At 44.3% G+C, this 11,019-nt stretch overlaps 1 protein-coding gene across 1 annotated transcript; it reads left to right on the top strand.

Annotated features, from left to right (window-relative positions):
* The first annotated feature begins 4,430 nt into the window (after positions 1-4,430).
* Positions 4,431-6,503, top strand: LOC126988781 (prisilkin-39-like). The gene is made up of 2 exons (XM_050847181.1): positions 4,431-4,533; positions 5,341-6,503. Exons 1-2 carry the CDS (start codon positions 4,522-4,524, stop codon positions 6,217-6,219), a joined length of 891 nt encoding a protein of 296 aa, XP_050703138.1. The 5' UTR covers positions 4,431-4,521; the 3' UTR covers positions 6,220-6,503.
* Positions 6,504-11,019: the final 4,516 nt, after the last annotated feature.

Raw genomic sequence — 11,019 nt, forward strand, 5'->3', positions numbered from 1 at the left:
TGTAAAAAATAAGACACAAGCAGGGACATTGAAACGATATGATTGTTTATATAAAAAGAAAACTATAGATTCTGAAAGAGGAGGTATATAGGGAAATCGACACACTGAGATCACCTGTATATATAAAAAAACGCGGAGGCCAGAGACGGACTTATAGGCTAGCAAGAAGAAGAAGGAGGAGAAGAAGAAGAAGAAGAACAAGAACAAGAACAAGAAGACAGAGTGACCATGAGAGCTTATTACTAGGTACGTGGGGACATAAAAAAAACACGACCAATCACACAGACACACAAAAAAAGTGTTACGGTGGACGGACGCAGTAACAAGGCAACAAAAGGAGACCATAGAATGAAAAGGAAACTCTGAAGGATATCATATTGGAAGGAGGCCTCGGACACAGAGCTTGAGGGTTAGAGGAGGGGAAGGAGAAACATAATGAGAAGGAAACTACAGGATATATTGTATGGTTAGGAATCCTTGACCATAGAACGCGAGGGTGAGGGGTGAAAGGGGAGGAATCAAAGGGAAATTGAAGAATATGGGTACAGGAAGGAACCCTCGGATATAGAGATTGAAGGTTAGGGGGAAGGAAGGAGAAGGAAACTTGAGAGATTTTACGTTGATTGGAATCCTTGGACATAGAAATTGAGGGTTAGGGGGAAGGAAGGTGAAGGATACTAAAGGATATCTTGTACAGTAAGAAACCCTTTGCATAGATATTAAGGGTTAGGGGGAAGGAAGGCGAGGGATACTAAAGGATATCTTGTACGATAAGAAACCCTTTGCATAGAGATTGAGGATTAGGGGAAGGAAAGCGAAGGAAACTAAAGGATATCTTGTACAGTATGAAACCATTTGCATAGAGATTGAGGGCTAGGAGGAAGAAAGGGGAGGAATGAGAAGGACACTGAAGGATATATATTTTTCTGTTTCGAGTGAGTGAATGACTGAAAAATTCCCAGCATGTTTATAGAGGCGGGCGGGACGCGAACCTACGTTATCCTGAACACCACACATGCACGCTAACCACTCAGCCACCGCCGTCCCCCCTTGGGTGTAGACTTCGAGAGCTAGGGGGAAGAGGGAATGAGGACTGAAAGTAACGCTAACCACTCAGCCACCGTCGTTCCCCTTGGGTGTAGACTTCGAAAGCTAGGGGGGAAGAGGAAATGAGGAATAAAAGTTACGCAAAAGGATATCTTGTACGTCGATAGGAATCCTTGGCCATAGAAATCAAGGGCTACCAGGGAAAGTGGAATGAAAGTTACGCCAAAGGATATCTTGTACGTCGATAGGAATCCTTGGCCATAGAAATCAAGGGTTACCAAGGAAAGGGGAATGAAAGTAACGCTAAAGGATATCTTGTACGTCGATAGGAATCCTTGGCCATAGAAATCAAGGGTTACCAGGGAAAGTGGAATGAGAGTAACGCTAAAGGATATCTTGTACGTCGATAGGAATCCTTTGCCATAGAGATTAAGGGTTACCAAGGAAAGTGGAATGAAAGTTACGCCAAAGGATATCTTGTACGTCGATAGGAATCCTTGGCCATAGAAATCAAGGGTTACCAAGGAAAGTGGAATGAAAATAACGCTAAAGGATATCTTGTACGTCGATAGGAATCCTTTGTCATAGAGATCAAGGGTTACTGGGGTAGGAGGGAAGAGATCCGTCCCTCAGACATCCCAAGTGCCCAAGTGGAGGTCATGTGGGTGAGGCGAAGGTCCCGCCGATGAAGGGCTCCGGGTTGTCTATCGCACAAAAAGCCCTTCGCTCAGCCCTTCCCGGATTAGTGGAATTGTTACCAGATAAAATAATTCGGGAAGAAGTTTGTAAGTCCGCGATCGTTGTTGGCACTACCGATGGCTTCATTTCGCGTTATAGTCTCAGTTTCGCTAATCTGTTTTAATTCATAAGACAGTTAGTGGCATTAAATTACTTGTTTTTTTTCTTCTCTCTCTCTCTCTCTCTCTCTCTCTCTCTTGTGTTTTTCCTATGACTTCCGGGTGTGTGTGTGGGGGGGAGGGACGGCCGCTGATTTTAATACGCAAATAACACATATAAAAATAGGAATCAGTGTGATATATCAATTCAAAAGGCGCTGATATTTAATTACTAACCGAATGTTCAGTTATATACGTAAAGAACTTAAAGACAAGATTCAGCGATACAAACCAATCATGCGGATCCAAAGTTCTTATATATCAAGGAATTTTACGATTGATTTTAACATGTATATTAAACTTTTGGGCGGTGTGTGTGTGTGTGTGTGTGTGTGTGTGTGTGTGTGTACCCCTCCCGTCTGTAAACCATCATTCATTTATACTTTTTCTCTCAACGAACTACTGTTTATAACTCCCTCTTAGGCGAAAGGATGAGGCATGGCGTTCTTGGTCTGTTTTAATTAAGAGTTAATTTCGAGCCACGAATCTCATTTCACAAGACGAACCTCAGAGCGAAGATGAAGAAGCTTGAGTTTCCGGGGGCAAAGGGGAGAGGCGGGCGGAGGAAGGAACAAGGAAGGGAAGGAAGGAGAAACAGCGAAAGAGGAGATACCGGAGAGGAAGCGATGAAAAGAAGGAAGGGAGGGAAAGAAGACAGGAAAGATGACCAAAGTAGGAAAGGAAGGACGGGAGGATGAAAGGAAACTATAAACAGAGAAAGAAGGCAAAGGATATGACCCGTAGGAGAGGGTAAGAAAGAGGGAAGGATAAAAGGAATAGAAGAGGAAGGGAAAAGGAATAGAAGATGAAAGGAAAGGAAGGAAGGAAGGACGGGAGGATGAAAGGAAACTATAAACAGAGAAAGAAGGCAAAGGAAAGGACGCGTAGGAGATGGGAAGAAAGAGGGAAGGATAAAAGATAACCATAAGTGAAAAAAGAAGCAAAAAGAAGAAGGGAAAAGGAATAGAAGATGAAAGGAAACGATAACGAGAGGCAGCGAAACCATCAAGACATAACTTCTCCCTTCACAAAACTTTCCTTCTTCACTCCGCGTCAGAAGCGCCTCGGATTCATGTTCTAAGTGCCCTCAATCTCTCCTTAGCGAGCGCCTAATACCTTCCTCCCAGCGTCGATGCAGCCTGCCTCCTCACGTTACCTCGGTGCGTTGAGTGAAGTCGAGGAGGGTAACTTTGAGAGCCCGCCAACTCGCAGCTCAGAGACAACTTGCAAATGGCGAGGTGATAGAAGTAACAGCCCTCAATCCTTGCCGTGTGTGGAGAGAATGGGTGCCAAGGGTTTTTAGAGGTAGTGTTTCTTTCCCTGGGTAGAAGAAAATGGATATCAAGAGCTTTTAAAGAAGATGTGTTTCCTTCAAGCTTTTGGTGATAGAAAATGGACATACTGAAAAATAATGAAAATATGAGATAGTACATATAAGGAGGTAGTAGAAAGGAAGAAATAAAGGATATCAAAAGCTTTTATATAAGATGTGTTTCCTTCAAGCTTTTGGTGATAGAAAATGGACATACTGAAAAAATAATGATGATATAGTACATATAAGGAGGTAGTAGAAATAAAGAAATAAAGGATATCAAGAACTTTTATATGAGATGTGTTTCCTTCAAGCTTTTGGTGATAGAGAATCGAGATACTGAAAAAATAATGATGAGATAATACATATAAAGAGATACTATAAATAAAGAGTTGTCTCAAAATTTTGTTAAAAGAATATGTTAATTGTAGTTAGCTTATTGAATTATGCATCGGTGACTGGTTTAGATTTTTGTTATTTAGATTTTGTTATATCCAATGAAGGAAGATTACATAATGTTATCTTTGAGCTCATGTAAGGGAGTATTAATTATATATAAACATTAAAGGGCTTTACATAATAATAATAAAAATATATTCCACTCCCTTTGATTCGAAAACAAATTTGATATATAAAGGAAGTTGGGCAATTATTGACTAGCGAACTTTTGTGTGTGCTTGTTTGTTTGTTTGTTCTCTCTCTCTCTCTCTCTCTCTCTCACACACACACACACACACACACACACACACACACGAAACGTTATTCATTCAAATATCTATACATATTTTTTTCACTTCCTTGTGTATTATATAAGATAATTATGTTTTTTTCTTCTTTTTTTGCTCTAACAGTTCTACTTTTTATCTAAACCTCAATGGGAAAACATGACGCCTATGTAATCTCATGTCTAAGCCCATGTCCAGCAGTGATAAGTTACCTTGAGCTCGAGGAAGTCACGTTTAGGTTGCATTATATATTTCCTGATCTGGGGGAAGGAAGAAAGGAGAGAGGGGAGGGGAGCAGCAAGGCGTCCCTATTCAATATCCGTTGCTTTGATTCGCCAAGGCATTCCCAAACCAGCAAGCAAGCCCCGTGCCTCCGGACAATGCAGGACAAAACCGCCTCACAAATGAATGTCATGGTAGTGTGGGCGAGCTAGGTGAAGCACACGACATCAGTGTCCTCGCCACAAGGCCTCGTTGCTGCATATATACATCCATCCCGGCAAGCTTCTGCAGGAGTTCCGTCTCTTCCTCCGTCGCAGGCATGAGGGTTCTGGTAAGGCTGAAGGAACGAAGACGTGCTTGCAAAATCGAAATATTGATGTGGATATATTTTTTTTTACGTGTACGCCTATAACGCCGGTAGGCTCTCTTGAGGGGCCTAGATGGTAGTCAGCCCCAGCCCGTCATGGCGCAGGCAAGTGTTTATAGTGACGCCATCTCCTCTTGGCTCATGCTGCCCCCCCGGAACTCATTCTTGATTCACTTGGACGGTTTCCTCTAGAGTCCGGGTTGATGAGTGGTCTTCAGGACAGCATGTGGGTAGTTTTAAGCCACTCGGCGGTGACTGAAAAATCCGAAGTGGCAGCGTGGGGATTCGAACCCGCGTCGTCCATCACGCGGTAAATGTGGGCCCAACACGCTACCACTCAGCCACCACCTACAAGTGTGAAGTTTTTTTTTGTTTTGTTATGTGGTGCTTATAGCGGTGGCGGTGGCCGAGTGGTTAGTGAGGGCGTCGTGAACCTGAGGACCTGATTTCGAGTCCCACGGATGCACGGTGTAAGGAGGGTCAGTGTAGCTCTCCCTGACGGTAACTGTAAGGCGAGAGAGGGCACGGAAGGTCAGGACGCACTAAACCATGGAACATTGCCAGATTGCCTTACTCAGCCTCTTATATGTACCGACTTCCGACCCAAAAACCGTCTCGTGGACCCCAATAAGGAGATTCACTCATAATTCTCGTTAAAATAGTTAATTCCTGATGTTTCTTGGCAATAGTTAGGCGTCAGAAACCGGTAAATACTATGCTCTCAGTACGATAATCTGGCAACGGTGCACTAAACACTATTCTCTCCTACAGGTCGCCTTACTTGTGGCCGTCGTGGCGGCAACGACAGGAGGCGAAGCTGGATCCTCGGCCAGCACAGTGCAGCCCTACTACCAGTCTCCTTACTCCTCGGCTCACGGCTACACTCCCGCCTATCCTAACAGTCAAGGTTACGGCTATAACTACCCATATGACACCGGCTCTGGCTACGGCCTTGGCTACCCTCACGTCTCCGGCTCTGGATATACTCCTAGCTCCTACGGATATCCTGTTTACAACTATGGGTATCCTCACGGTTATTACGGCTACCCCAATGACTACAGTTCCAGCCATTATCCGAGCTACGTCAACGGCTACCGCTGTGTGCTCTCCAATGACTACGGCTATGGCTACGGCTCCTCCAGCGGCTATAGGTACAAATGTGACTACCCGAGCGTCGGCTACTCGTATGTGAGGCAGAGTAGAGGGAAGAGGGAAGCCCAGCCGAGTAGCTACACGACCCCCACAAAATCCTATCCCTACTACTATCCCTACGGCTATTCCTACTCCTACCGCCGAGACTACAATTACCGTTATCCCTACGGCTACGGTTACAACATCACATACCCTTATCACTATACCAAGGGTTACAGGTACCCCTCCAACTACGGGTACCCCTCCAACTACGGGTACACCTACAAGAACCGGTACCCCTACGGTCACGGATATAACAGTTACCCTTATGGTTACAACTACGGTTATGGCTATCCCTATGCTTACCCTTATAGTAGTTACGGTTACGGTTATGGCTATCCGCAACAAAAACGCACCTATGGTTATGGATACAAGCACACTGTGACCAAAAGAGAAGCAGAACCTATATCCTTCCTCCTTAAAGGGTATCCGAATCCATATTATAGTAAGCAAAACTGATTCTTCCCCCGGTATCGTCACTACTACACCCCTGCCTACCCTCGCCTCGCCTCTGGGTATGGGTACTGCACGCCAATAGGGTAGCGGGCCGTAGCCACCTGAAGTTTTGGTAATGAGTGCAGTACGATAGTTTAGGTAAAGGTGTGTATTGAGTCTTGGGCCCACGTGATGTTATGGTACGATAATGTCCGAAAATACGATAATGAGCTGAGTTAGAAAGTATAGCAAATGAAAGAGTATAGATAAGATGTACAAGAGTAATAAAAAATGTATGAAAAAGTTTAGCCTTCCTTTATTTCAACGGAACACAAAATTTACAGAAGTCTGGCCTAGTTTTGCACCATATCCAGTCATCTATTCCTCTGTATCTATCTATTCTAAATAATTTAAACAGACAAACATGTATTTTTCCCCTCAACGTCTTCCTATCCTTCACCGACCCTTTCCTTCTCCTTTCCTTCTTCTCTGCCTCCCTTCCATACTTCTTCCCTCCCCTCCTCTCCCTCCTTCGCGTGTTAGACAATCTTATTATAGATGTAATGTAAGGTAATAGAGCTAATGGAGTAGTATTTGAACCTGTTGTGTAAGGGAATCTTGTTATACCTCCGGAAGGATATGGGGCACCTTGTGTGTTTATCAAGTTTACTGATGCTATTTGGGGCAGTAATAAAGTTAGTAAGGTCCATATTCTCTCACATTTTGGGACTTTCACATCTACCCACATTTGGTAAGGCTTTTGTAGAGGTTGTGGTTATGTCCATGGGTAGTTTTATGAGCCGAGTGATAGGTTGGCAGGGCTTTGGTAGAGGCTGTCTTATTATGTCCATGGGTAGTCTTTGAGCCTAATGATAGTTTGACAAGGCTTATGCGTCATCAATATTAGGTTGGGCTTTTGTAGGGGGTTGTGTTAGTGTTTCCCTGGGTAGTTTTATGAGCCTAGTGATAGTTCGACAAGGCCTCTGAGCCATGGCCGTTTGGTAAGGCTTTTGTAGAGATTGTGGGCATGTCCATGGGTAGTCTTATAGGCCTAGTGATAGTTTAATAAGACTTCTGCGCCATTAACATTTGGTAGGGCTTTTGTAGAGGTTGTCCATGGGTAGTTTAATGAGCCTAGTGATAGTTTAACAAGGCTCCTGCATCATGAACATTTGGTAAGGTGTTTGAGTGGATAGAGGAGGTGGGAAGGAGGAGGAAGAGGTGGAAGGGAAGGAGCTAACAAGTAAGAAAAAAGAGGAGGAGGAGGACAAGTGGCAGTTACATAATTGTGGAAGGGGCGTCGGCGGCGGAGGAGGAGGAGGAGGAGGAGAAAGGAAAACGGAAAAGGAGTGCGGTAGAGATAGTCTGAAAAGATTTTGGTAGAGGTAGCCCTATACTTTAAACCCCAGGGAGTGAGCGAGCCATGTAACCCTGGGGGAGAACTGGAGCGGGGAAAAAAGGAGGTTAAACAAGGAGATGGTGAGGGGCAATGGAGTCTGGTGATCACAATGACACTTTTAATTGTGATTTGTGAACGACTCATCCCTTGTGTGTTGATATTTTGCCACAGAGGATAAATTGTAACCCCCAGGGAGTGTTATGTGAGCGGTAAAACCCCGGGGAGGAATGTAGCAAGGGGAAAAAGAGGGTTGAATTGGGGGTTAGCGGTGAGGTGAAGGGAATGGAGTCTGGATATTAGGTCAGGACAACCCCCAACATGTATTCGTTGTCTGGTGTCTGATAGCTATATTCAGAGGTTGGCAGCTAAGTCTATATACACCAAGTCAAGTCATACGCAGATTTGCAGGAGGAGACACGGCCGAGGCGTGGTTTATGCGTGACACAGCTTGGAGCCAAACTAGAGAATGTAAAAACAGCGATTTAGAGAAAACGAAGAAAGGTGGACTAGTTTAAATCAATCACTTCAACATGCCCTCCCTCACACCCCACACCGGCAATGGAATTACAGTCACACAATAGCACAATAAAAAGACATATTTTTTCGTCAGTGGCTTGCTTGAACGCGCTGTGAAAGAAGGCGAGAATGCACATCCAGAGTGCACATACGGCCCCAACTTTAGTCACCCCTGAACTGGCGTTTTTTATTTATTTATTTATTTATTTATTTTTTTTTTTTTACCATCATGTGTTAAGGGTGTGAAAAGGGAGGGAGGTTAGATGTGTGTGTGTGTGTGTGTGTGTGTGTGTGTGTGTGTGTGTGTGTGTCGTCTACTATGCATTTCAGACCCGATGTGACATCGTTTTTCGGGAATATCTTGAAGGCTATTCGTCGGACAGCAATGACATTCTAACACAATGTTATCAACAGCCCGCCGTAATTTATGGTGTTATAGGAGAGAGTCAAATTTATACACTTTATGAGTTTACTCTTACGATTTTAAGCTGTAGTCAGTGAGGACACAAAATCCTGAGCAAAGGTTCGGATAAGTCGCCTTACCCCCCTCCCTCTCCTTCATCACTTCCCTCCTTCTCCCACTAACAAGCGTCCCTCCCTCCCACACTCATCCTTCTATCACCCTCCCAATCCCCTCCTCTTTCCCCTCGATGTCCTCTCTCTCTCTCTCTCTCTCTCTCTCTCTCTCTCTCTCAATTGCACAACACATTAAAATATATAAATACATTGCACATTACTATGTGTTTGGTTGTTTTCCTGCATCTGTTATTCGATTGGTCATATGCTGTGATGAGATAGAATGGACAATGAGCAAAATCATTGTACAACGAAAGTGTCACTAAAATTGTAAAATAATTTATATCAGTCATAAAATGAATGGGTAATTATACACACAGGAATACATGGATGTCATTTTAATCGTCATCAGTGTCAGTGTCAAGGAGCATATCATCCTCATCATCACCGTCAAAAGTAACAATGACGGGTTCCACACAGTCATGGATATTATCAGAGGACCAATAATCCTCCTCAAACCTCATGGCTCGTCGAACAGCACCTTCCCAAATTTTCGTGTTTGCGCACAGCCTTGCTTCTTCTATGTTGGTCCTTAAGCTGGCACGAGTAAAGCGTTGCATTGACGAGCGGACATACTTCTTCCTACACCCCCACACCTGTTCAATAGCATTAAGTTCAGGGTGGGCTGGTGGAAGTCGGACCACTTCGTGACCCCATTCTCTGATGAGATTATCTACTGAATACTGTGGCTTTGGTCTGTTTTCATGGCATATTCGCAGCAGTTCGGGGCGAGTAGCCAGCTGACGGAGGAGTCTCGCTGCCCCACCACCGCCACCAACAAAGCTGGTCTTGTACAATGGTTGGAGGAAAGAAAAATTCCCTTCTCACCTCACGCTACTCGCCCCGAACTGCTGCGAATATGCCATGAAAACAGACCAAAGCCACAGTATTCAGTAGATAATCTCATCAGAGAATGGGGTCACGAAGTGGTCCGACTTCCACCAGCCCACCCTGAACTTAATGCTATTGAACAGGTGTGGGGGTGTAGGAAGAAGTATGTCCGCTCGTCAATGCAACGCTTTACTCGTGCCAGCTTAAGGACCAACATAGAAGAAGCAAGGCTGTGCGCAAACACGAAAATTTGGGAAGGTGCTGTTCGACGAGCCATGAGGTTTGAGGAGGATTATTGGTCCTCTGATAATATCCATGACTGTGTGGAACCCGTCATTGTTACTTTTGACGGTGATGATGAGGATGATATGCTCCTTGACACTGACACTGATGACGATTAAAATGACATCCATGTATTCCTGTGTGTATAATTACCCATTCATTTTATGACTGATATAAATTATTTTACAATTTTAGTGACACTTTCGTTGTACAATGATTTTGCTCATTGTCCATTCTATCTCATCACAGCATATGACCAATCGAATAACAGATGCAGGAAAACAACCAAACACATAGTAATGTGCAATGTATTTATATATTTTAATGTGTTGTGCAATTCAGAGAGAGAGAGAGAGAGAGAGAGAGAGAGAGAGAGAGAGAGAGAGAGAGGGAGGAGGGGGGACATCGGTGGGGAGAGAGGGGGGAGGGATTGGGAGGGGGGAGAGAAGGATGAGTGTGGAGGGGAGGGGGAGGCTTGTTCGTGGGCGAAGGAGGGAAGTGATGAAGGAGAGGGAGGGGGGTAAGGCGACTTATCCGAACCTTTGCTCAGGATTTTGTGTCCTCACTGACTACAGCTTAAAATCGTAAGAGTAAACTCATAAAGTATATAAATTTGACTCTCTCATATAACACCATAAATTACGGCGGGCTGTTGATAACATTGTGTTAGAATGTCATTGCTGTCCGACGAATAGCCTTCAAGATATTCCCGAAAAACGATGTCACATCGGGTCTGAAATGCATAGTAGAAAAGATCACATAAAAACCTTATTGCATGTGGTATGGACATTACTAAGATCACTGCTTGCCCGATAAGGTTCATGTTAATAATGTGCGCAGGTATTCCCCCAAATTTACCTTACCACATAACCAAACACAACCACAAATTCAAAAAGTTGCCGTTGTAGCTCACTGTTTAAACTCTCTCTCTCTCTCTCTCTCTCTCTCTCTCTCTCTCTCTCTCTCTCTCTCTCTCTCTCTCTCACCTGTGTGCTTGCAGAAGACAGTAGAAGGTCAACGAAGCCCAGGAGCACGACACACCGCCACGCAAAATATCAAACACAACCTTCCCTTCACCGTTCACTAGAGACAACTGACTTCTACACACACACACACACACACACACACACACACAGTTAATCCCCCCTGTGTCTGTGTGTGTGTGTGTGTGTGTGTGTGTGTGTGTGTGTGTGTGTGAGTGTGTGTGTACCCTCCACGAT

Source organism: Eriocheir sinensis, chromosome 70 (genome assembly GCF_024679095.1).
Source record: "Eriocheir sinensis breed Jianghai 21 chromosome 70, ASM2467909v1, whole genome shotgun sequence".
Classification (NCBI taxonomy): Eukaryota; Metazoa; Arthropoda; class Malacostraca; order Decapoda; family Varunidae; genus Eriocheir; species Eriocheir sinensis.